Below are 27998 nucleotides of genomic sequence, written 5' to 3'. Positions count from 1 at the left end.
TATTCCCTAACTCTTAAAGAAATAATGAGTGGTTCCCAGGAGGAGCTTGGGCCTTCGAACGCGGCGATATTGTTTACGCGGCGCCATTGGTCCAGCACACGGAGGTTTCTTGGCGGAGAGTGCCATCCCTAAACCTACACGTCATATTAATTAGGTAAGGCTTTGTTTCAGACAGCTTATAGTGTCAGTAGGGATGCATAGTATTGCAGCATATGTCAGGGTGCAGTGGGCGAGGTGTAGGAAGCCACTGTCGGCGTGGGACGCGTGACCCGGTGGCGGCCTTCCCAGCCTTGCCTTAGCCAGACTTACCCACGCGGTGCCTGCACTGGATAAATTGACGTGCATGGTTGTTTATTGGTGGGTCTGCAGTGGTATTATGAGTGTAATGCCTGGCCTTAGCTTCCCAGACAAGTTTCAGCTGAAGGGCGTATGGACAGCTGGCTACCTCCTTACTCAGACCTCTGGCCTCAAGTTTGCTTTGAATTCCTGCATGCTTCAGGGTTTTCTTTTAGATATTAAATATAATGTGATTATCTTAATTTCTTTTCTTAGATTCTAAAGGAGTCTCTCTTTAAGATGGCCCTGGGTTCATACCACAATACTTCCCTTGTGTCATGTTTTCCACATTCTTTCAGCTCTCACAGTGAATGGTTCCCGCTTTCTTTATTACATATACATAATACAAATTCAGGAAAAAAATAGACTAGATTGTGTTTTGGTGCTGCTTCTGTAGATGTTGGCGGCCTTTTTTTTTACAGACAGACTTCTTTATTTTTGTAAACAATTTTTATTTGTGATTAAGTTAACCAGATATTTTTCCATGGATGTAGTCTGCACATAAAGGTTTGCATTGGGCACCAAAGAGTGATAGTGAAGACCAGAAGTTAGTGTTTCTTTGTGTTATATATTTATTTTCTGAAAAGTTAATCAGAAACTTTTGCATATGAAATGACATAGCACTTCCTGAAACTCTTACTATTGTTAATGCAAAACCAGAAAGGCTTACCATGTAAAAATAAAAAAAGAGAGAGTGAGAATCTTCAGAATTCATTCACTTATTTGGAATTGATTTCTCAAACATGGTGTTGAAACAAGAATAAAGAATCTTATATAAGGAATATATAAAGATGTTTGATACATTTTAACTATGAATAGAGAACAAACAGAAGAATATATTTTCTTGGTATCTTGATATTGATTTGTAACATAGAGGGTGTAACACAAATTTCTGTGAATATTACTAGAGGTGAAAGTATAGGTTATCCTGAGTAGAAATTTTTTTATTCACATAGACATTTTGAGGCTTTGTTTAGCAGTAGTATAATATTCAAGTATGGGTGGAGAACAGATACAACGGCCAAGCTGGGTAGGTGCCCAGGGGGGATTTGTTGACATGGGATGTCTGTGGTGAAATTGTGACTTGTTTAGTCATGATTTTTGCAAGTTTTGGAGCATTGCAGTATCTTATAATGGGACGAGTGGTATTAATGGACAAGTTATTTACTTGTAAACATTACACAAAGATAGTATGGCTGTAAACGACAAATAAAGTAATGGGATACATGGCACCGCACCTACCTAGGCAGGGAGCAGGGAGTGAGTGAGGCAAGAAGCAAATCAGCTGATTGCCAGTCAGTCATGCAGTTTTTGACCGAACAGCAGTGGCTCGTGTATAAACGCTGAGGGACTGCAGCTTCCTCTATTTTTACTTGTTAACGTACAATGTAATGATCCTTTTTGCCTTTCATTTTATTGTACATAATATTTAATATTATTATCAATAATCCTAATGCTTAATGTCAGTAGCCATCGTCTCATTCATGAAAAAATACAAAATTCATACATGAAACTGTTTACTAAACAGTTCTAATGACACGGTGTTTGGCTGTCACACGCAGGCACACTTGTTCAAGGGAAGGAGCAGGGTTGGGTAAAAGAGAGAGTACTGTCGCTCACACAGTTCCAATATTGTTGTCTGTGTGGGAGGTAGTGTTAATGCATAGTCGAGGTAAAAAGGTTGATTGAATTATATATATATATATATATATATATATATATATATATATATATATATATATATATATATATATATATATATGTATGCATCTGTTTCATTTTGCATAATAGTAAAACAATGCCTTGAAATTTTCCTGAAGCAATACTTCCTCTAATATAAGCCACAAGCTGCTACTGAGACTGAGGCAGTGATGGTGAATACATTTTGGTTGTATTGCATTATTTTGAGAGAAAAACTGCTGACAGTGCAATACATCTATAGTAATGTGGACATGATGCTTCTCTGCCATGGTTTCTTGCCTGGTCTGTCCATTGTATCTGTCACCAGGCCACACTTAAATTTCATACAACTACTAAACCAAGCCTGGAAATGTTTATGTGCATAGAACATTGTTGAATCAGAGAGTTGATAGCAACATAGCAGGGAATGTTGTTCAAAGTAATACCACACCAGGCAACTATTGAGGTGGGGGAAGTGATGTATTTTAGTTGAAGGGGAGGATGTAATGCTAGCATACTGTGATGTGGTGAGAAATTGGAGTTGAGGAAACTAGAAAATCCATCTAAATGAGTAATTATCTATGTTGCTGTCAGTATGTTTCTTTGAGTGTATTTCCTCACTGCATTATGTAAATGCTTTGCACAAATCCATGCCATTGCCTTTTTTTAGGGGACAGAATTCTTTATCATATATTCACTTTCCTCAAGCTGTAAGGCCTTAGACTCCCACCATTCAATTTCATACACATTACATCTATTGAAGCCCTCACAGTAGATCTTCAGCCAAGCATTTCTTTTACCAGTGAGGATGGAGCAAGAGGAATTACAGTATGAAGAAGTGGTAGATGCTGGAGAAGGAGGTGAAGAAAGTTTTGTTGGCGCTGCAGAAGATGACCACCATCTAAACGACACTGACCAGTCCATTGAAACTGAGCTAGAGGCCATCAAAGGTAAGAGCCAGGATTATGCATCTTGTTCTTCCCATTTTATGTTTGATGATAGTATGTAAATGTTTGTGCTTTCAGGGTCTTAAGAAAAATGCTTGTGCTAATTTTGTAGATAAACTCATTATATTAACGTGTATTTATTCTTCAGCTCTTAGTTTTAGGGTGTATAGGCACCTGGTAATCTGTATGTATTGTGTTCTTCCATGGTGATTGGATTAGCAGAACCTAAGTGCAGTCATGTTATTATTTTGAGTTGACTGTGGTTGCTTGTCAGGCAAGTCTTTCTTTGCTGTTGAAACTGCATACCTTCCCAGTGACAATTTATATATGTCATGTGAGGATGAAGGGATAGTCATTTTGATATATCAAGTATACTTTCAGATGTATGCCTTGAGTTTGGATATCTTATTGACATTTTGCATAGAGTTTCCTAGTGGTAAAAGTTTACAGTGAGAGCTTATTGACAGCACTGAACTTGATTTAAAAAAAATGAAATGTAAAGATGTGGATGTGAATAAGTTTTGCTCAGGACTTACACCTCATGAACTAGAAACAGTGAAATGAAGTGCACTTTGCTTTTGATTGCACCTTTATTGCCTATCACAAGTAACCATGCAGGATAGGGTGTCTTTTCTGTTGGATGATGAACTCATTGACAAAGAAATCAGTGTTGTAAAGCTGGTTCAGTTCAGTCTTGTCACAGCAGATAATTTAATATTGTCTGTTACACATGCCCCAACCATCACCCCACAGCACGGGTCAGAGAGATGGAAGAGGAAGCTGAGAAGATTCGCCAGATCCAGTCAGAGGTGGATAAGCAGATGAGTCTTGGCTCCCCACCAGGAGCAGCTGGAGCCACCTCACCACTCAACATGTCCCTGGAGGAAAAGATGGAGGTGGATGCTCGATCGATCTATGTGGGCAATGTGAGTTTTGGAGAGAATGCTGCCAAGTGTGAGGGTTGCAAGGTTTGGGTGTAAGACAGTACAAGTGTAAGGTGAAGTGCAGGTAGAATAGTGATGGAAAGAAGATAAGGATAGTAGTAAAAATATGACGGTTGCATTCATTCATTATTTAAATCTTTATAGGTCTACTAATGGGGAGAAGAGAGGTATAATGATGAGGAAATGTAGCTGTAGGGAGGGTGGCAAGTCATCCTAGTGAATACAGCCACCGCTTCTGGTTGATGAGAAATCTTCTCCCTGAATACCTCTCCTTCATCCTCATATGCTCATGAAACTAATCCTCAAATGCATTTTTTATTTCAGGAAAAAAAAAAAAAAAAAACATGAAATAATATGCAAAATATAGTTCCATAATATGTAATGTGCAAGGAACACACGGTATTACCAAGAATGGATCAAGGATGGTATGAAGCAGTGAATGGAAAGACAAACTGTAGCTCGTCTATACCTATTGTAGATATTTGATGATTTTCCATTTTGAAAGTTTTCTTTTCAAAACGACAGCTTAAAAAGAGATGCAATTAAAGAACTGCATATTTCTTCTAATTTATTGTTACAAATGAATGTATAGAATATAGGCACTCAAATGTATTGTTCTAACAAGACTGTCTTGTCACACTTAAGAGTATTTACTCATATGGGGAATTTAATTTGCTACTTGGTCATTCGTTTATTTTTTACTGTAATATATTTATTTGTTTATTTATTTATTTATTTATTTATTTTTTGCTCAAGGGCTTAGTAAGAACCTGCCTTGGTACAGGCGAAGTGATTAAGAATTTTATCTACTTGTGTCAGGGTTTTGTAATATTACTGTGGTTGTTGAACTTGTATATGGATGGTGTAGTAAAGGAAGTGAGGGTGTCAGGCAGAGGCCTGAGTTCAGTCAGTGAGGAGGAAAGGTATGGGATCTAAGTCAGCTACTACAATGGGAGTCATGGAAGTAGGTGCAGGTCATTTGCATTGACTGATTCAGGTTGCATCAAGATCACATTAAACAAATAGTGTGTTAACACTTACCCTGTTCATAGACTGCTTTTTTCTAGGAAATATAATTTACCACCATATTAAGTAAAAGCATCACATTTTCAGGGTGTTTCACTGCTTTTACTGTGTATCACAGGTCAAATCAGGCAGAGTTAGGCGGGGTTTCCAAATGTCTAGCTGGTATACCAGTGACAGTAAATGTGCTTTCATCAGACCATAGAATGGATCTGATCTTGTCAAATAGCCACATGCTGTACTTTTGAGCAAAAGCCATGGGATCATGTTTTTGTTTAGGATTCAGCAATGGCTGTGATGTGGCAAAGCAGGAAGGAAGCTTGAGTTTCATGCACTGAGACAGTCTTCATAGACACTGTAAGACTTAATTTGATCTTCAACTGCTGGTAACATTTAAACGTTTTGTTTGGGAGCCTATATGAAGGTCCAGGCTTCTTAAGTTGGACTGGAACTTTGCTGTCAGGAGTGTCATGGCAATTCTAACCCAGTGTTGCACACTTTGTTGAGCCAGCCCACTCTCTCCACATATACCACTCATACTGTAACCAGCCTTCTGGATCATTTGTATACATATCAAGGTTTTGTTGGATAAGTTGGGGTTACACCCCATTACCATTTGAATGAACTTTGGATACTGAAAGGATCAGTTACAAAAATGCAAAAAGCCTGGGAAGGAGCAGATGATGAGTGACAATCTCCCACCACATATCTTTGTGCGACCCAGAGGCATCCCTCTGACACAGGAGTTGCCAGTTACTCTCTTTTCCCACTATTGTACTATTGTTTACTCCCATGGTTTAGGGGGTACATTTCTGAATGCAGAGAGCAAGCAAGCGCGTGATGACTTGTGCCTACTTTCATGACTTCCACGGTACTTGCTGATGATACAGCTCTGATGGCTGACTCAGAGGAAGTTGAAAAAATTGGTGGTGGAGTTTGAGCATTCATGTAGGAGGAGGGAACTGAAAGTGAATGTTGGTAAAAGTTAAGTGGTAAAATGCTCAAGAGTGATGGTTGGTGAAAGGATGGACGTAAAATTACAGTTACAGTGGAGAGAAGATATGAGACAGGTTAAAGAGATAATTATGTGAGTGAATAGTGGTGCTCACTTGTGTATGATGCTGAAACATGGAACATGGGAGTAACATAGAAGAAACAATCAAATATAATGGAAACAAAGTGTTTGAGGAGTATATGTGGAGTTATATGGAGGGACATAAAAAAATGAGAAGGTAAGAAGAAGAGCTGGTGTTTTGAGGGAGATGGCTGTATTGACAGATCAGTGAGTGTTAAGATGGTTTGGACATGTGGAGAGAAAGGAGGACAATAAAATAGTAAAGAGAATAATGAAGTCAGATGTGTGTGGTGAAAGGTTAAGAGGAAGGCCACACCTGGAGTGGATGAACTGTGAAGAGAGCACTGAATGAGAGAGAATGGCTGTACAACAAGCAAAAAACAATTGTGCATAGTAGAGGTGAAAAGAGAGTGGCAGTGGTAAGTGCATGAGAATGACGTGGTCTTGTCGACCCCTGGGAGGGGATGTTGGTATGCTTGGTGGGGCCCATTGGCATATGGACCCAGTTAGAGTGTGGGGCACTCTGTAGAAAGTACCCTGCATCTGCTATGGTCTTAGGATTGGAATAGTGTGGGGTAGGGAACAGTCTTATTATGAAAGGGCAGGTGTAAACCAGTGTGTGCTGTCAGGCATTGTTATGGATGGGTGTGGCCAGCTGTGCTGTGGTGGTCCATGAGACTGACCCTTTCTGCAGGAAGCTGATGATGGGCTAGGAGTGTGAATGATGTGTGTGTGGGAGTGTATGGTGCCTTGTTTGGGCTACCCTGTGTAGGATTGCTGGTCTGGTGTATAAACAGATAGAGAGATCCTACTGTCCTCTTCTAAGCTGAGGAGTTAGTTGTCTCCTTGTTTACTGGCTGGAGCAGAAGACTGGGAGTCCTGTCTCTTCTTGTATGTGTCTTTTTGAGTGTAAAAGTGTTTTGGCTTTCTCTAAGAGATAAAAAAAAAAAGTTTAAACCACACACAAAGGTGTGAACATGGAGAGGAGAAAGGAGAAAAAAATGATAATAGTTTGTTCTCTCCTTAGAGACCACATTGCTGGTACAGAGAAAATAATGTTGAGAATATAATTCCTATTGGCATATATATCAAATGTGGTCTGGAGAGCCCAAATTTAACATTACTTACTTTAAAATGGAAAATAACCAGCCAAATAGGTTTCATATTATTTAAGACCTTTAAAAGACATATGTTATTGCAAACCCTTGCTGTTCATAAAAGATAAGTGTCATAAGGCCATCATTGACAGAGTAATTGAGAAATGAAGTTAATGTTCAATGTAAGATAATAGGATTATATTCCAGCCCTCTCCCAGTCAATGCCACATGTCTATTTTTATTCACAATTCCTTAAATCATACTTTTTATTTTATGGAACCTACAGAAACAACTGCCTTAAAATACAATGTTGCAGTGATCTGGCATTTACTAATCTGGTTCCACTACTAATTTGGTACTAAATTTTGCTAGTATAGTCTCAGTTTTCCTAACTTACAGTACCTTCATGCTGCTATTGTATGGTGGCACTACTTGTATATTTACTGTTGACATCACATGCAAACAGGGAAGCCATTACAGTTTGTTCCATTTATTATAATCTGCTTATTTTTAAACCCTAAATCCAGCCGTGGTTCCAATGAATAAAGTAAGTGTTTCTAGTGTAATGCATAAATGCTGTACATTGTCCACAAAAGGTTGAACTTATGAGATTTTTCATTTTATAATTTTATTTTCTTTATTAACCAATTTGTACTGATTGGGTCATTTTAAAGGTAAGATGAGGTGGCCATCTATTGGCTTAAGTGTACTCTAACCTAATAACGCATTTATAATCCAACAAAATTTGTAAGCTGACATCCCACGGGCCCCAATTTATACTCTGTTATGGATGGTGTACCTGCAGCAGATTGGAATTCATAGCCAAAGGATTAAGATATCCATTGCCCCATCTTGTGCTGTCATTTGCTCCCTCACTTGCTGTCAACCAAAGCCTCTAGTTTCTTGTTCTCTCTTGCTCCATTTGATCAAGGCTATCAAAAACACTATTTCTTTTCCTCCACTGAGTTTCTTAAAAAAAAAAAAAATCCATGTGAAAGTTTGCACTCTCAGATGGCTTTCTGTTGTCCCCAGTAAGTCTTTTCACCTCTCTGAGGTACATACAAGATCTGCAACTCAGTTGGGAGAGTGGCAAGAAGAAAAGAATATCCGCAGTGATTTTAGTCAAGGGATGGCTGTTGATTAATATAGTATTACCAAAGCAGTATCATGTTGTAGGAGAAGGTTGGTCATAGAGTAGGGACAGATTATAAAGTTAAGATTAAGGAAAAGTATGTGGTTGCAGCAAGGCTGATGGTAGTGCAGTGTACCAGCATGCATTAACAGTAATGTTTTCAGAATCAAATGCTTATAGTTAATTTAGTTATTTGTGCATCAAAGGGATTCAGGAGGCATAATGAAAAGAACCAGTGCTGAGCTCAGGCTACAGCTTGAACTTTGGGTTCTGCAGAAAGACTTGCATTAGGGTTTAAGGGAAACCATTTAGTGAAGCAGTGGGAGACCAGCCTTCTTGATAATTTTCATATAAGTGTAGATCATTTATCATGATTGGCGAAAACTGTGATTCAGTCTGCTGTAAGGTTGTGAACAGCAAAGGTAAATAGGTTACTGCTTTTGAAGTTGAGATCTCTGCAGTGAGAGAGAGAGAGGGAAAAAACACACACACACACACACACACACACACACACACACACACACACACACACACACACACACACACACACACACACACACACACACACACACACACATTTCTTGTCCTGTCTTTCATTGCACATTGTCATTCAACAATCTTTTGTACAGTACCTTTTTCATAGATTACTTGACAGTCATTTCTTAAAAACAAAACTGTTGCAGTACTGTAGATCTATCATTAATCTCATACATTTATTGCTATTGCTGCTACTGACATCTCTCGTGTCTTGAATGGCATTGTCATGTAAGCTCGTGATTTTTGGTTGCACATTAACGTCTTTCTTGACAGACTTGTATTTACTCTTTTTTTTTGTTCCTGAATAATGAAATGTACTTCCTTACTCATCTTTGTTGATTTCTTACCATTTCTACGTGAGCAACCTTTCTGAAGTTGCTGCATTTCGTTCTCTTAGTCACTCTGTTTCATTCTTCCTTGTTTCCTTAATATGTCATATCTCTTCTACATCCTCATTACTTTCACTGTCTGTTCTTGGCTAACCACTGCCATTCCTCAAGATTGTAATTTCAACTTTGATTTTTAACCTTTGTCTTTCATTCCATATCAAAGTCTCGGTTGCACATGTGGTTGCTGGTGGTCTTTTTTTTTTTTTTTTTTTTTTTTTTTTTTCTCTCCCTTGCTTCGTCACCTTTCAGTGTGCATCATAGAGGTCAAACCACTTTTCTTCACTGCACTGCCGTTTCTCTCTTCTCACCCTCCATGACCTTCCATGCTTCACGGTATGCACATAGTCTCATCAAGATACACAAATTGAGGTTCTTCCTCAATAAATATATTTTTTCATCCATTTGTGCATTCATTTCATGTTCTATTTGTATATGGATCCTTAAAATCAACAATTTCACTTTTTTTCCTTTTTGATTCTCTCTCTCTCTCTCTCTCTCTCTCTCTCTCTCTCTCTCTCTCTCTCTCTCTCTCTCTCTCTCTCTCTCTCTCTCTCTCTCTCTCTCTCTCTCTCTCTCTCTCTCTCTCTCTCTCTCTCTCTCTCATTCATCTTTAACTTTTGTCAGTCGCGTACACCTTCAGACACATTTATAAGCTGTTTGACTCACTTCCACTTCCTGCAATCAGCACTGTATCATCTGCAAACAAGCTCATAGGATTAGCATTATTGAAATGGAGATTGAACATTGTGAAGTTAGGTTGCAGGTTTCAGCTTCTCATGGGGAGATGTTTCCTGTTAAAGGTAAGTTGGTGTTTAGTAATTCGAGAGATGATGGAGATTCTTGCTAGGTATTAATTTTTGAAGACCACAAATTATGTATTTAGCCAGTAGGTGTGGCATATCACATAAGTATGAGGCATCTTGAAAAATAGGAATGCAGATACTGTGCATAATTGCATATAATATTCCTTTTCTATTTGTCTGTCAGCATACTAAATTTTGAAGTGATTATTGGTAACTAGAGGTGTGAGTCTGGGTATGAGTGAAATGGGGAAAACAGGCACCTTTTGTATGACATTCAGACACAGGGCGCTAGAGTCCAATAATGTGTGTTACGTATGTGCTAGTCTAGTGTACTAAATTGTGTGTTCAATATCATTTGATTTCTAGGCTGGAAATTATAAAGAATATCCACTATCAGTCAGTTTTTTATGTGAAATGTTTAAGATATCCTCCACATGATTTTCACTTTATCATGGGTGATAGAAAAGGGCTTAAAGATGACTGATGTCCAGTAAACTCAGCTGTAATTCTAGTAAATCACGTCTAGTCATCACTGCTGTTGCCATATCCAAGTGTCTAATGCCACTAATTTTGCCTCATGGGGTGGCTGGGATGGGCTTGGACAGGTGGATTATGGAGCCACAGCAGAAGAGCTGGAGCAACACTTCCATGGGTGTGGAGCAGTCAACCGTGTCACCATCCTATGCAACAAGTATGATGGCCATCCAAAGGGCTTTGCATACATAGAATTTGCAGAGAAAGACTCTGTGCAGATGGCCATGGCCCTTGACGAGTCACTGTTCAGGGGAAGACAACTCAAAGTAAGTGTGTCAGAATTCATAAGACAGTTGTATGTATTTGAATTTGATTTTTTATAAAAGTTAAGGATCATTGAGTTATTTATCTGGTTTTGATAAAGGTAACTTGTTTATTTATATTGAGCTTTTATTTATTTATTCTCTCTCTCTCTCTCTCTCTCTCTCTCTTCCCTGTCCCTCAATAAATTTTATGAAACTGTCACTGAACCAGATGACTTGATTCTTTGTGTATAGGGGCAAACCTTATTTACAGAGAAAAAGAAAGTTTTCCTTTATTGTCTTTTTTGTTTACAATAGGTGATGCCTAAGAGGACCAACAAGCCTGGAATCTCAACAAGTAACCGACCACCACGGGGTGTCAGGATGGCGCGAGGCCGAGGCAGATTCTACTCTGGCTACCGACCCACCAGACGGCCCTCCAGGTACTCCACCTCCATGATGGTATTGTTGTAAGAGGGAGTGAGTTAGTGAGTGAAGAGTACTTTCTTTACTTTCTTCTCCTTTCTCCTTTCTCTCATCCATTTCTTATTTTTTCTTACACAGTGGTCCCCCACAAAGCATAGGGTTAGCCATCAAACTGGAAGCATTGACCAAAATTTTTCTTTAAAATATTCTTCCATGAAACGCTTAACCATTTTGTTGAAATTTGTGAAGTTGTGAAGTCTTAAAAATATTTTGTTACTTTACTTAAGGATGAATTTGATCATGGTATCATTACTCTGGATTTATCATGTATGAAGACAATGTTAGGGAAGTAACAGCCTTTTCACCACCATGATCCATCCAGGCTTTACCTCATAGTACTTGGTGACTCATGTATGATGGATATACTTTGAGCTATGAAGTTGCAGTTAAAAGTTCAATTTATCAAACCATAATGGTGTACGGTCAGTCTTCATTCATTTTCTATAATTATGTTCTTGAACATTATTATTTTATAATATAATTAACAAACAAAAAAAAACACATACGTAGGTCAGTTGTTTTAATTGAGGGTTATATTCTTGGGTGTATCCCAGCACTTCTAGAGATGAAGTTTAGTGTTTTCTCACTAAAACTTGTAATATTAAATATTAATGGAATATGAAACAGCATGATTCAATCATAGATTGTAATTGTGAATACAGTCTAGAACTCACAGTGTATATATTTATACTAGCTATCAGCTGATGAGTTGTATTCGTATTCAGCAGCAGGTAATTTTTAAGCCTAATTTTATCAGATGTGAGTGTAAGCTGCTATTGTTAGTCTTGAGTGCTTTTGCCAGGTGCAAGCTCTGTAAGCCCCAGCTGTCTCAGTAAGCTGGTAACAAGCCTAAACCAACCTCCTTTTGGAGATATCATAAGCTGCTTACCTGACATCTCAGAATAGGCAAGATGTCCATGATCTAACATTTCATCTCATTTATGTTCACTATGTGCAATACTGATGTTTTATAGTAATTTTATAATGAACACAGGGCATCTGGCATGTGTACTGCTCTCATATATTTGAAATATTATGAGAGACAAACATATATGAGAATGTTATTTGCAAAGTGCAATAGATGTGCAGATACTTTGAAGATGAATGATATTAGCACACTTATTTATTTACTATTTATTTATGAAGAGATATGATATGGATGGTTTAAAGCAAGTATACATCTTTCAGTCACATGTGTGTTTATTTGTGAAAATGTTTTGCTTGGTGTGTGATTGATTGATTTGATTTAAGGCGTTCAATCAGTGGGATCATATGATACTGCTTGCTTGGTGTGGATGCATTCCTAAGGCAGGAAAGTTACTTTCACTGCATCTCACTAATGTAGTCAATTTGTGTGCATGGCATTATAGTATATGTTGTGTGGTACAGGTTGACCATCAATATTTCGACATCCTAGAGCTATCCTGAATTAGCTGTTTTCCTGGATTAACTGACATCTTCGTTGCACTTTTTGGAATGGCTAAAAGAATTAAAAAGTGTGCCTGGTGTGCCAAAAAATGTTTTCCATTAAAATGAAACAGCTACTATACTAAATGTAAATTAAACAAATGCTATCGTGAAACAGAAAACAAGAGATCAGCCTGGTAAACTTGTCAATGTATTCTGCTGCTCCTTCATTCTCCCTGATAGTTTTTCTCCACAAACCTTATGCACTAATATGCTGTAGCACTTCTAGAATCTCTGCAACCATCCCTCTGCATACTCACAGTGATGTTCTAAACCAAACTCTATGAAACTCCTTAACTAACTTATTCCATCATCCTTGTGCCAGATATGTCCACATCATCACTCCTTTGCCATCTATACCACTGCATCACTACTTGATGTTTTGTATGCATATCTGTTTCTTTGAATCACTGTCAGCAAGGAAGTGCTTTTCCTCCTACTTCATATCATTCACAACTGATGATACTGTGTCGTAAGCTTCATACAGGTGATGAACGGAAACACCAAGGTTTAACTTTTGCAACACTTCCACTTTTCTCTCATTGTTATTGTGCTATATTTGTTTTGAATTCCTCTTCCTTCTTCGTTTGAAGTCACAGATATAGTGAATCCAGACTTCCTTTGTACTCAGGGTGTTGGTTGTAGTTGTCCCAAATTGATGCTGTATTGGTAATCAACAGGCATATGAAGATCTCTCACTCATGCTGTAATCTTTTGCCTTAATTATTCCAAAATTATTTTAATGATGGAACAACAACTCTGCATCTTCTGGTACACATGGCAATGCTCATAGGTCTTGCTGCATCCCGTGTCCTTGATACGTGATTTCCTCAGGCCACATCTTACTGGCCCAGATCAGGTCAGGTCACTCTGGCTTTGAGGTGGCAACAGTGTGGACAGGTACAGCCAACACCCTGAGTACCACATTAGTCTGGATCCACTACAGTATGAAATAAGGGTTCGAAATATAAAATCTAGGAAAAATGTTCAGCTTAGTGACACTGTGCAAGGGCTTCTTGATTGATAGTGCAGTGCAAAATTGTTCCCACTCTCAAAATTGCTCCTGGGTTTACTCACTCTCTATTCTAACATATTCCATAGAGCAGTAGTACTCTGTCACTGTAACTCTATACTGATGTTTATATCTAAAATTTGTAGAACTTTTACACTGGCACATAGAGTGTGCTTTGATGCTCTGTTATCACTCATTACTTTTGTTTTCATTTTCCATTTCTATCCTAACTCCACAGACAAGAGAGCAGTTGTAATTTGCTAAGATAACTCGGTACAGATGTTGATATTACATAAGATATATTAAATACTTAGTAGATGTTTTGATGTCCTCATTTCACCAAAGTGTGCTTGTACAAAAGTTTCCTCCTGGGGCAATTTTGATTTGGGAAAAACTCACTCAACTGCATTACTATGCTATGTGGCCACTTGCAGTGAATTAATTACACAGCCACAGCACATTTAACAGATAGGGAATATAGCCAGCTGAAAATATGCAGGATTAAGCAAGGTTCAGGATCAAACCTTGCTGGAGTATCAATGGTCAACCTGTAATGTTTTGCATACTACAGCTGTGGAGCAAGGGTAGTTGTATCCTTGCTAGAACACTGAGTATGGACTGTTGCCTGCTTTGGCCTTGTTTGTTGGTAGTCTTAGTTGGTTCAAGAATGAAAGCCTGTATTCTTTATTTTATTTTGTTTTAATTCATCAGTTAATTTTATTCTTCACTTTATGAGCATTTCATGGCTCATAGAGCCTATCTCTCTCTCTCTCTCTCTCTCTCTCTCTCTCTCTCTCTCTCTCTCTCTCTCTCTCTCTCTCTCTCTCTCTCTCTCTCTCTCTCTCTCTCTCTCTCTCTCTCTCTCTCTCTCTCTCTCTCTCTCTCTCTCTCTCTCTCTCTCTCTCTCTCTCTCTCTCTCTCTCCAGATTATGTATAGTTCACAGAAGTGCAGCATACAGAAATGCAATAGTAGCTGCTAAATTGTTAAAATGATTATTGTTGTATATATATATTATTCTACTAAAATATCAATTACATATATCAGTTTATTTTGTGGTATTATTTCCAGTAAAAAGATAAGTTTAGTATTGACAGCACATTCACCAATAATATTTTTTATGTTCTGGGCAGTATGATCCATTGATGGATCATTTCAAGATAATTGTATATGGTTACATTTTTTCATAATATGAAAATATGAATATATGATACAAAAAATTATTATAATGTTAGGTTTCAAAGTAACCATTGATATCAATTTAATTTAATGAATTATCCAAATGCATATTTTAGATTCAAATTTCATTATTTTCTCCCCTAAATTAAGACAAACCTTGTTTATACAAATGTGTGAAGCATTTGTGTAGAGGCAAGTGAATATTAGATGAATGTTACGCATTCCTTTTAGTCCACTCGCATGCAAATAAAGTTAGTACATAACCATTCAATTAGTTACGGTCCAGTAAGAAACTTATTAGGTTAGTCTGTACAGGTGTCTATTCTTAACTATTTCAAGGCATGAAAAAGAAAAATATAGCTTTTGTAAGACCTATTCAGACCAAAATATGCATTTTATGTTTTGAGTTACATTATCAACTGATCATTTTTCAAATTCACAATTTTTTTTATTTTTTATTTTATTTTATTTTCATTTATTTTTTTTATGAGGTAGATCATTCATCATGACTTGTATTACCATCAGTGTTGTTTTTTCTTTTGTAGCAAAGCAGAATGCTCACAAAATACTTGCTTATTCATTTTTGAAACTCCAAAACAAATGGAAAGGGATTGGAGTCATAAGGTATGGATAAAAATATAGCATAAAATTGTACTCGGTGTGGTCTGATCCACCAGTAGTCACTCACAGTGTGTGCCCACTTGTGGGTCACATTGCAGCATGACATAATATTTTCCTTTTTCTGTTGTGTGACCCACTGGAATTTAGACTTTAGTACAGTCAGTAGTCTCATGAAGGCTCGTATGCATCATATACCTTTCCTTTCTCTGGCAGCTCTGTTCTGGTAAATTAAAATTAAAACTTTATTGCTGCATTGATGGGGAGTGTGCTGCTCTGCTCTGCCACTCTGCCAGCCACACTTACTTAACATGGGTAGTTAGCACTCATATGTATAAGTTGTTCTCTATGGGTATCATGTGGTTCAGCCTCATTTCCACATTTATTGCTCTTTGGAAAGAAACATGAAAAACATAATGGTCTTGCTTTACAACATCATATATAATTTTATTGATTTATTTTCATAAAAAAAAATTACAGTAACTAGGATGATGATCAATGATGACTGACTGTACATATACATGGTGTTTATGAACACTTAAGGACATTCTAGATCTGAAGTCTGATCAGAAGTAGGAAGGATTGATGGCTCCTACATGTGCAACACTCCTGACTATCCACTCCAGTACTGACTTGAGTGACCATCTACGTGTGACCTTTACGACTCAGTAATTAGGTGTATGTCTTTTATGAACATTGACAATCCATTAGTCTTTACTTAAAGTGAATTAAGTGGGCAGCTTCAGATAACAAGGGTGTGGATGGTTTAGCTTGGGTTAATATCCTCAGATTTTTAATTGACAGTTCAAGCAGTGTTTACAGAATAAAAATATCCTGCTTTGATTGTGTTTTACAGAAGTAATTTTATCAAATGGAGAAAAAAGGATTCAAACCCCACTTTTTTTTTTTTTGACACATTATATTTGGTGTCTTGCAAAGAAAGGGTTAAGCAAACAGGAAGTTGAAAGACCTGCATGGGACAGAGTGCACTGATAGGAATGATGTGGTATATGTGTATAGATATAGGTATACTTGTGTATGTATGTTTAGAAACATTATGGTGCACAGGTCAGCACATTTGTCTCCTTAAAATCCCACTTCATGCACTCATCATTAAAGTGCAGCATGGTAGAGATGGAAGGTTAGAAACCCTGCTCTCTTGTAACCTGAGCATGGGAATAATGTGATTCATTACATATTTGTTGTAAGGTATAAATCAAAAGATGGTATATTTATATGGTTCATTATGACAGTATGAATTTCTTCCTCTCCCCCCTTTTTTTTTCATAAAAAGTATATTATTTTTCCATTGTGTAAACTATTTTATGGCATATTATGGTTTTTACAGTATATGCATAAAGGCATAAAACTGCTGCTCTTTTCCATATTACGTTTTGTATAACCTTTACTGAACACCTCCATGGTAGGGTCTTATATCAGTTGTCAAAGAAGACCTGAGGTGAGTTAGTAGTGTGCCACTGGGTAGTTCATTTATCTTGTCATGCTCTAAACTTCTAAAGCCTGACCTACAGAAATTTGATTGCAGTTGTTAAGAAGTTGTAGAAAATGCAGCCAGTAATTAAGGAACAAAACCACAAATAATGAAACTGAATAAAAAAGGGAAAGCCTTCGAGAGGAAAAATCCTGAGGCAGAGTGATGAAAGCAGTTGACAGTAGGGTGAACCAGAGTGACAGGTCAAGCTGGCCTCAAATAGCTGCAATATTTCTGGAGCTACACAGGTTATTGAAATGTCTAGCAACACTCCACAGTTATAAAGAAATTAGAATGTGTCACTTGTTTGAATATTTGTAAAATCTTGAATATGTAGTGGTTTGCTAGATATTCAGAACCATACATTTAATTCCTTGTATGTAAATTATACTGGATTCTTGCTTTCTGCACACTTCCCAACATTTTAGGAGATGGCCAGTACTATGGGAAAAAAAATGTTATATATCATTGTACACCGTGCCATAAGAAAATTTGAGTTTTATTTATTAAAAACATTTAGCTACCTCAACAGCACCTCATCTGCACTGGGTGACTCAGTTGTGAGCTATCTGCATCTAGATTTCACACCATTTGGTGAACTTTGAATCCTTTTTTGTCCTTTTAAAAATTTACAGAAAATGTGTTCAAATTAGATTTTTACTCCATTCTTCCATAACAGATTCAGTTACAAGAAGCTATAGTCATCGCAGGCTAAGCTGATCTAGAAGCCTTGCCCTGCATCCTCACTGCCTTTTGGTGGGGCAGCTAACTGGTGCACTCATAATGGTCTTGCCCAAAAATTTTTTATTAAGATATTTTAATCACCTATCATTTAGCCTTTCCTTTAGCTGATTTTCTAAGATATTAATACAAAAACAATAATGATGTTGGACCATTAATTCTACAGAAAAAATTTGAAACTGGCAAAGGTTATGAAACCCATCCACATGTTCCATTGAATGAGTAAGTCCTGAGGCAAAGCCCATGTACAAGAAAGCACTTGCTTAATTTAAGTTTGGGCACCATCCCCCTTGAGTAGCAATGCAGCACTCACACCGCGCCATTGTCACCGTTGAATTGCGTTCTGGAAGTATTGTTCTTGAAGTGTCATCGTATCCATTCTATATATGGAGGATTTTGGTTGGCCTGGTTGGCCTTATAGTTTGAAGTAGTAGATAAAATAATAACTGATAGTGGTGGGTCCTTGTTTATTTACATGCTAATTATCATTGTTACTTTCCTCATCATAGAAAGTAGATTCCACCTTTCCCCAGATCAGTGTTAGTCATCTGGTGTCATCTAGCTCATCTGTGCTTTTATATACAACTATTTTGTTCAGTCCTCATGTCTTTATTTATTTATTTATTTGTTTATTTATTTATTTATTTATTTATTTATTTATTTATTTATTTTACAACCACATTCCTTGTCTTTGGTGTGCATATTGTCATTCTGCTTTCTTCATAAAAATATTGAGAATATTCCATCCAGTCATTTATCTTTTCATCACATAGCTGAACTATTGCAATTTTGTGTCCTTATCACATAATTGGTTCTGTCAGTCCTAACTACTCATATTCATACTTGTTGAGCCACCTTTCACAGCAGCATTGCACATCTACCTCTTCATTTTTTCTCATTCCATTTCTACATTGTCATTTAAGAGCCTAAGTCTTAGAACTATAAAACATGAAGCATTCTCTCTCTCTCTCTCTCTCTCTCTCTCTCACAGATACAAAGGAAACTCATATCTTGTAGTATCACTTTATTGCCTGCCTTTACTTGGTGTTTACCTTGACTGTAGAGCTCACTTTAATGCTGCACCTGTTGTATCACCCAGAGAAGGTGATTTTGTAACATTTGTAACATACTACTGGATCTCGCATTCAACACCACAGTTTTATATTCTTAGCCATATTATTCAGTTCTCGCTGTGCACATCACTTGTGAAATCATTTACATTATTCAACTGTCATATTTCTTCATCTTTTCAGCAGGGAGTTTCCATACATCCATTGCCATTCCATAACATTTCTGCATGTGTCTAAACATTTCTTCATAAATTAGAAGTACTCTTGTGTTGTTTATTCATCTGGTTTCGTATACGCATTCATATTCCTGAGCCTCTTAGCTGTTGTTTTTTACCTTTTATTTTATTTATTTATTTTTTATCTATTTATTTGTTTATATTATATATATATATATATATATATATATATATATATATATATATATATATATATATATATATATATATATATAAAGTAGTTTTTACATCATTACAGGATTTGTTGCTCTTTCTCATCATATTCACACCAATCCTTGCATCACACCCCTTCCACTCTTGTAATGGTGTAGAGAATTTTATCTCACTTGCCCACCCCATCATTGCAGGAAATGGTGGGTATAACTTTCCTCTTATTTATTTATTTATTTATTTATTTATTTATTTATTTATTTTATTTATTTATTTATATTTTTTGAGGGATATGCAACTTGATAATTTGTATCAAAGTTTTTTCTTTCCTCTTTTGCATCTGTTCCAGTTACTGGGGTGGGGCAAAGTGATATATTAGATTGTACAAATTATCTGATGTATAAATTTTTCTTTATTCTGCACATCGGCTGAACGTGAAATTGATAAACTGAAAAAAATTCTTATGATAGAATTTGGAATACCTGTCTATTTTGTCATAATGATCCTAAATATGCAATGAGATGAACTTGTTTAATTTCTTTTGATATTTGACTAAACCATTTAAATTTGCACTCAAGATCAGGCAGCTTTAATCATGGCCATTTGCATACACTGAGATATTGTACATATGTATAATGTATACTGAATTATGTTGCTTTACAATGTATAGATGGCTATACAAAGTGCTGTCACTCTGTCCTGTGCATTTTGATTATCTGACTTCACATCAAACCCTTCACTTTGACTTATTCCTTTATTTTGATTGACATTACAGATATATTTTATCTTGTTTTAAGATAAGAATTTATCTCTTGTGGAAGTCAATAGTACTTTAATAAGGATATATTCCTGATGTTCTGTCAGAGCTTTTTGATGCAGAATTTATCCTTTTGTTTTTAGTCAAGAACAAAGCTGAGTTGTTCATGGTACTATTAAACATTATATATATATATATATATATATATATATATATATATATATATATATATATATATATATATATATATATATATATATATATATATGTACAATGCTGTGATTATTTGGCAAAAGTCTGGAATAGTGTTATGGAAAATTGATATTAAAAAATGGAAAGATCTTAATTTACTAGAAAGAAAAATGGAGCAATACATACACTTGCTTGATGTTGTCATCAAGAACAATATTCAACTTCTGAGACATGACATAACATTATATTTTTACTCTTGTAATATTTTTATTTTACATAATCATTATATTAATTTATCAACTTTTAATAAACCATAAGTAAAAACAGGTAAAGGTATGTTTGGCATCTCATCTTTGGCCACTTGGTGACAATTCAGTTAGATATTTATAGTCATATTTTTAAAGCAAATTTTTATAATACTTTAATCATATTTTTAAAGCAAATTTTTATAATACTTTAACGATAGAATATTGTAAAATGTTATCTTTTGTTTTAAAGTTTGGGGATAAAGCAGTTCAAAGAATGCAGTCATAGACATGCACACTTAAATGCATTACTAGAACCAACAGTGAATACTTGTGTAGCCATTGGACAAAGCCTTGTGACAATTGTGACAATACTTTGTATAACCAATAGTACAAACCTAGAAAAGGGAGTTCATGTGAATCTGTTTTTAAGCAAGATTACAAGATGGAATTAGATGATGCTACTGGTTGTCTCTGCACTTCCCATGAAAAGCAAAAAGCAGTTAGGTAACCAGTTGCACAAAATTTACAAATAGAATCACCTGTTACGTGATGACTTTTTGGCTGAGGATATTGTATGTGTGTTGTATTGTAGCTATGCCTCATTTTGTTATCTAAAGATACATAGCATTTGCATATTGTTGATTCCTATTAGAATAATGTATATACATGTTGCAAAGACAAAAGCTTTGAGAAAAAGTTTGTTTTCCTATTATTTGTCACAGTGTGGTTGGTGCAGGTTATAGTTGTGATAAAAGTGAAGGGAAGAATAACTGATCAGTGGCTGAGGTAGTGCAGCATTCAGGTGTAGAGAGAGAGAGAGAGAGAGAGAGAGAGAGAGAGAGAGAGAGAGAGAGAGAGAGAGAGAGAGAGAGAGAGAGAGAGAGAGAGAAGAAAAAAACTTATTGCTCATTTCAGCTTTATAAGTAAAAATAATGATACTTGTAGGGGACCACTGTAGTACTTTTTATCACCTGCTTTCTTACTATCAGCTATTATTTGCATATATATATTAAGAATATATACATTTCTTTTGTGTATCTTAGCATCTGAAAGTCTTTCTTGTTCCTTCTTACAAAACTGACAAAATTTGTTTTGGCATTTTAATGGTTTTGACATCTCTTTTACTCAGACTTTTATCCATTCTATATCTTCATTCTATAATCTCTGTGTTGATTTTATTTATTTATATTTATTTATTTATTTATTTATTTATTCATTTATTTATTTATTTATTTACTTACTTGTTTGTCTTGCTTTTCTATATTTTTCATACATTAAGGTGAAAACATACCAATTAATAGGTACTATTGTCTTTCCATATTTTGTACAGTTGCAACAGAAATTTCTGAAACACTGTGAAGACATTTGCTATCACATTCTGTATTGAGCACCAGTCACTGCCGTTGTGTAACTTTTATAGTCACATTGATAAAAATAAGCGGTAGTCTAAAATATTATGTTCCGATGGATGAGATTAGATGTTTTTCAAAGCGTTACTCCTTCATACATTGGTATGGTGGTGTTTGGCTCTATGAATTGTACCTTACAGTCCAAGTGTGTGATATCACTCATTTCAATGTCAGATAGCACCTGGAGAAGGAGGCTGCCTTCTCTTCCTTAGTGTTCTAAATAGTGGAGAATGTTGAGTTTTTCAGTACATAGCATTGTGTAGTGCACTACATTTCTCAATATTAACCAGTACAAATTTAAGAATCATATGAAGACATTATTATAGAAAAATAGTTAATGTGGTTGGTTCCCAATCACATGTTGCCTTTAAAAAAGTATTATGTAGATTCGATGAGCATACAGGCATGTCATATTTTTATTTGTGTTAATGGGAAAAAATGTCTTATTATCCACAACATTACCAAATAATTTTGTTATTGAGCAAAATTTAAGTCTGAATAAGCTTTTACCTCTTTGGAACTACAGTTCAATTACACAGTGAGTGTTCTTAACCCTCTTCAATTAAGCACTGCCTGGGAAATCCCAGGGGAAGAAGATGCTACATTTAGTGTTTTCATGATAAGATATTGTAAGGCTGGGATCTGCTTCAGTGTTTAACAACTACAGGTTGCCAAATCAACAACAGAGAAATTCCAAATTTAATAGTTATAGAAAAAAAGGTTACATTCTGTGTGTCAGTAGTAAGAAGAGCCTCTGAAGCTCCTGTGACAACTGTGACATTAACAGAATTAGCTAATAAGATTGCTTTTAATTGATATCTGGGTATTATTGTGTGCACTGTATAATCATTCTCGTGTGTGCTAAACTTAGCTTAATATTCTCCATGCACTAAGAAAGGTATGCACCTTCTGTTCAGGGAGACATGAAGAAACACTTATCTGGTGCTCTCTGACTGAGTGATGTCACTGCATGGAATCTACCAGAATTAATTACTTATACATATTAAACCAAAACCATGCTTCACTGCAACTGCATTCAGTTGTATAATATCTATTTACATAGCATTAAAATTCTTTAGACTTGACAATATTTACTCACATACAGAGAAAGCTGTTCAAGCTGTTGTTGCCAACACAGCATCTATGCTGATCTGGATTATAAATGTATTGTGCAATATTAGTTTCAGCAATGATAAGTTTTTTCTAATTCAAAATAGGTTTCATAACAGTAATGGATAGCTCCTGGTATCCTATTTCCTCATAATTTAATTTAAAAACACAAGTGAAATTTTGTATATGTAAAAAATATAAAAAGAACCGCAGGTAGAAAGATGGATTCAGTAAGATATAGCTGGAGAGTTGTCTTCTTGTGACCACCTTGAAGGCAACGGCTGATCTGTAATGTTGTAGTGGTGGTCAACTGTGATGTGTACGTTCTCAGTCCTCACTGTATAACACCTCATGTCTGAGCAACTATGACATTAAATCAGGAAGGATTCAAGGAGTTTCAATTTTATATTTGTGGACTTGATGCCAGTACCTAGAACCTTAAAGTTAGGAGGATCAACATTCCTTAAGTATTCAGTCAAATAGTAAAATTAACTAGACTGCAAGAGAGAAGCAATCATATCTCTTCAAACTAGTGTAGTATCATAATCTTAAACTTGCCCATCCATTTTTTCTTTGCACATCCAGGATACTTCATCATCATTTGACATTGCCTATTCTATCACTAAAATCAAAACTTATGCTTTCTTATATTTAGTATGTCTTTCAAATATATTTCATTCATATTCTCATTTTATCATGTACTTCATGCACTATGTGGCATTATAGTATAAACTCTGTGCCTACTTTGTCCCATTTAGTTTCAAGTGACACTAGAGGATTTTATACAGATTACTAATGATAGCATCTTCTTAATGTTTCAATAGTTCACCTCTTGCCTTAGGTTTCTTTCCTCTTCTAATGCTTATAAAATATTAATAATAACAATAATAATTCTCTTCAGTACAGTTTAGCTTTATTTTACATAACTTTGTGTGGTATAAAGCTTTCATGGTCAAGTGGTTAATCTCACCTAGTTTTCATTAAAAACTATAACCATATTTTGCCAATCTTATAGACAAAAATAGAAATCTCATTGAGAATTGTTTCTTAGGTATGGGAAATAGACCTGAAAGAAGTGTTGATTTTGTCTTGTGTCAGTTCTCTTGAAGCTCATAAGTGATACCACGTGTATATGGAATAAGGTCTACTAAACAGTCCATAAGCAAAATAGAATGAAATCCAGAGTTTTAGTGTAGGGTACTTTCTCAGCTGATTTCAAAGTCATCCATGGTAATCATTCATATTTCACACTTGCCCTCTATATTTACAGTAAAATTAATTATTCAAAGCTTTAGATATTATATACTGTCAGTCTTTAATTTCTGATTTTGCTTTGTGGACCATGCAAAGTGCCCCTATACATATGAGTGTCTTTTCATCATGATGTTATTTGTTTATCAGTAATATTTAAAGTAATCACCATGCCTTTTAATCTCACACAATAGTTATAAGGTTATTCTGTTGCTTTTTTAATGTTGGCCATAAATGTCAGTAGATAAACATTTATTGTGTAATCAGTAAACAAAATAAAAAATATAAAAAATATGTAAATAAATACCTAAATAGATAATAAATAAGTAAATTCTCAGAGACCACAGGAATAAATTGGGCAGTTAAGGTCATGTCTTATCAGTCAATTCATTTGTGGAAGAACATTTTACTTCTTTAGAAGCAAGGAAGCCTGGCATTGTTTACTTCCAGAGTTCTTCACATCACTGTACCTCTAGAGTTATCATCCTCTTCTATCAGTCCAGGGTTACCAACAGCTTTCTCCACCATTGATGTAGGAACAGGTTTTTAGTTCCAAAGGTCTTTATTACATGTGCCTTCAGACATTGTTTAATTGTAGCTCTTGTCTAGTTTTTATACTTTCTTGCTCTCCATCTTGTAAGATGAACAGGATCCTACTGGTGGAAAAGAGCCTCACTGTTCTGTCTGTTAAGTTAGCTAATCATGGGACTGCAAGAAATATATGGCAGTTGTTTTGGTGTATAGAGCCTATTGTACTGCAGGGAATGATCCAGAACTGAAACTGTTTTTTCTCTTGTTATATTTGCTAATGACAACAAAGAAGTAATTTAAAATAAGTATAAATCAAGAAACATTGATACATATATGTAAATCTGAGAAATCTTCATACCTTGATGTTTATGGCCAACATTACAAAACTTACAGATCAATCCCACGATTATTATTGTTATTATTATTATTATTATTATTATTATTATTATTATTATTATTATTATTATTATTATTATTTATCTTTTTTTTATTTATTTTTTTCTTTCTTTCTTTCTTTATTTTTTTTTAGCTTATTATAGGGTATTGTGATGACTTTAAATGATTATTGAAGTTATGTATATATCACAGTGAAAACCATTTGTACATGAGCACTGTTTGGTTCACGAAGTAAACTTGAAAATTTAAAATTCTAGTAGCATGTAGTATTTATGCCATGCTTTGGGTTTACTGCAAATTTTTGTCATAATTTGGAATCAAAGGTTATGAGTTCCTTGACAGCAGTTTTCATGAATTCCAGTGACAGGCACAGTCTGCACTTTGAATGTGTGGTGATCATATTTTTTTATGTTGAAAAGTTTGACAAACCAAATGAGTAGTCAGAAAGATTTATGCACAGTGACATTGATTAATGATTGATTGATGGTGACTACAGTGCTATCGGACCAGTGAAGAATGGTTTTGGAGCAGGATGGGTTAGTGATGAAGTGCATAGGCTAGTGCAATTTGTATAGTTAACCAGTGACTCAGTAAGTTAAAATGGGTCATATCAAAGTATATATATATATATATATATATATATATATATATATATATATATATATATATATATATATATATATATATATATATATATATATATATATATATATATATATATATATATAATTTATTTTTTTTTATTTATTTATTTATTTTTTCTCTATCTTCATAAACTCATGAAAATAGGTTTGGAGCTATGTGCAGAGCTGCTTCTTTTCATATTTGTATAGAAGTAAAAATCCCAGATATGTCCTACCTCACCCACTTTGGTTTACTGGCTGTTGTTGAATGTTGAGGACTTGATTAAAAGCTGCAGTGAAGCATGAGTTAATATTCAAATTCATTCCTGGTACATTTAAAGTTTATGAAGTTGCTGATGGGGTTTGTTGGGTGGGATTTCTCTTTTTTCAAACAACCTTCTCAATCATCTTTAGGAAAATAATACATCTTTTTTTCATATCTGGCAACTCATCAATAGACTGGGCATTGCTTGAGTGTGAGTGCAGATGACCAGTGTTTAGAGGAGTGTGATGGGTGATTTCATCAATGTGGTGATGGTTTTATAAGCTGCAACTGACAGGAGTAAATTATCCTTATCTATACACACACAAAACAAGACTGGACGTAAAGCAAAACGAATTGTAGTGGATCAGAAGTGCTACAGTGAAGTGTTTTGTACTGGATGGAAAAAAAAAAAAAGAGAGAAAAAAAGATGTGATGTGATTGATAACAGTCATCTCATTTGGTGAGACCAGGAAAAAGAAAAAAATACTCAATATTTTTTGGTGTTAGGTTTCATGAGATGAGGTGGGTGAATGTCAACTGCATCATGTCTTTTGTCATCCAATAAGCAACACTATTGCAGCACTTCTTAATGTAATGGTGAAAATGAGATGGGAAAAGATGACACTACACTCCATTGAACATTGGTTATTTGTACCCATACTTAAGTAGTGGCTAATCTGAGGGTGAGTTGCTAGTTATGGAAAAATAAGTAAATCAGTAATTATTTTGCTAAGCACAGATGAAGAGGTTTTCTGAGAATAGGAAGAAAGTTAACAAACAAACTCCATCAACAGTTATGTTGACTTTATTACAATTGGCAGCAGCTACCACACCCTGTAAGACGGCAAATTAATATATTAGTGTGTATTTACTTAATACTCAATATTTTTAATATTTTCTTCTTCCCTGTCTTTAAGATAGCAAAGAAGAAAAATTAGACTAGAACCAACATCTTATGAACATTGATTCAAATTGATTTACCTATGTAAATAAAATAATTTAACACCTCAATACATTATGTATATATTTATATATCAGGCCAACATTCCTTGCAAAGGCAGTTAGGTGAGACACTCATGTTCTTTGCTTAAAAATAACAGTAGAGTGGCTGAAGATATAGGCTTGCTGTAAATGATAATTTCATAAAAGAAAGTAAAGCAAGAATTTAATTGTATATTTGCAATGGTTTAGCATTGCTCTTTTAAGTAGGCTTATGCTTTAGCTAAAGTGTGTGTTTCCAAACCCCATGTATGTGTGTAATGTTTTAATGTTATGATTTAACTAGTTCATTGTTGGTGTGTTAGCAATGCAGGATGAGTTATCAGATGCCTTCACTCTGTTTTGGGATTGAGTGCAACAGTACCATCTCTGAGACAAACATTTCACCTCACTTGTCATTTCAGGGGCCGGAGGTTCTACTACAGTCCATATTAAGTGACCGGAGGCAGGCAGGGAGAGGGAGTGAGAGAGAGGGAGTGTGAGGCAGGTGGAGGTGGTAATCATGTGGTGGTGGAGGAAGTATTGTGAAAACTTCCAATTCATTTTTATAATTATTTATTATTTTTAACAATTCATATCTGTTTTAGAGTTTATCTAGTTTCTCTTACACAATGGTAATAGTGTTGATGGTTAGAACCACTAAGTTTAGGCCTCAGAGTTTTGTGGTGGGAAGTTACATGACAAGGATAGGGCTTATTTTTATATAACAGTATATATGTGTGTGTAGATGTGTGTGTGTTTGTGTGTGTGTGTGTGTGTGTGTGTGTGTGTGTGTGTGTGTGTGTGTGTGTGTGTGTGCATGTGTGTGTGTGTGTGAGTGAGTGAGTGAGTGAGTGAGTGAGTGTCTAGCTGATTAGAGAGGCATGACCATTGGCAAGAGACCTAACCTCCCCCCTCCTCCCTCCCTCACACATCCTTCTCCACCCTGGATGACTGTACCAGCCAACGCCACATACAAAGCTCAGTATTATTGGCTGAACAACAAAAAAAAAAAAAAAAAAAAACTCAAAATTTAAACTTGAATAATTT

General features: G+C 35.5%; 1 protein-coding gene across 3 annotated transcripts; it reads left to right on the top strand.

Moving 5' to 3' along the window:
- LOC135108395 (polyadenylate-binding protein 2-B-like) lies at positions 1 to 27980 on the top strand. 3 transcript variants are annotated; one of them, XM_064019345.1, is made up of 6 exons: positions 1 to 154; positions 2820 to 2966; positions 3717 to 3889; positions 10569 to 10763; positions 11058 to 11182; positions 27374 to 27980. In XM_064019345.1, the coding sequence occupies exons 2-6, from the start codon at positions 2825 to 2827 to the stop codon at positions 27402 to 27404; spliced, it is 666 nt and encodes a 221-aa protein (XP_063875415.1). In that variant the 5' UTR covers positions 1 to 154; positions 2820 to 2824; the 3' UTR covers positions 27405 to 27980. The 3 variants fall into 3 exon arrangements, with proteins under 3 accessions (XP_063875415.1, XP_063875417.1, XP_063875416.1); XM_064019347.1 differs by lacking the exon at positions 27374 to 27980 and adding an exon at positions 17671 to 24447; XM_064019346.1 differs by lacking the exon at positions 1 to 154 and adding an exon at positions 220 to 357.
- Positions 27981 to 27998: the final 18 nt, after the last annotated feature.

The sequence above is a fragment of the Scylla paramamosain genome, chromosome 17 (genome assembly GCF_035594125.1).
Source record: "Scylla paramamosain isolate STU-SP2022 chromosome 17, ASM3559412v1, whole genome shotgun sequence".
In the NCBI taxonomy this organism is placed as follows: Eukaryota; Metazoa; Arthropoda; class Malacostraca; order Decapoda; family Portunidae; genus Scylla; species Scylla paramamosain.
The sequence above is the reverse complement of the archived record's forward strand: the minus strand, read 5'-3'. Positions and strand labels throughout refer to the sequence as shown.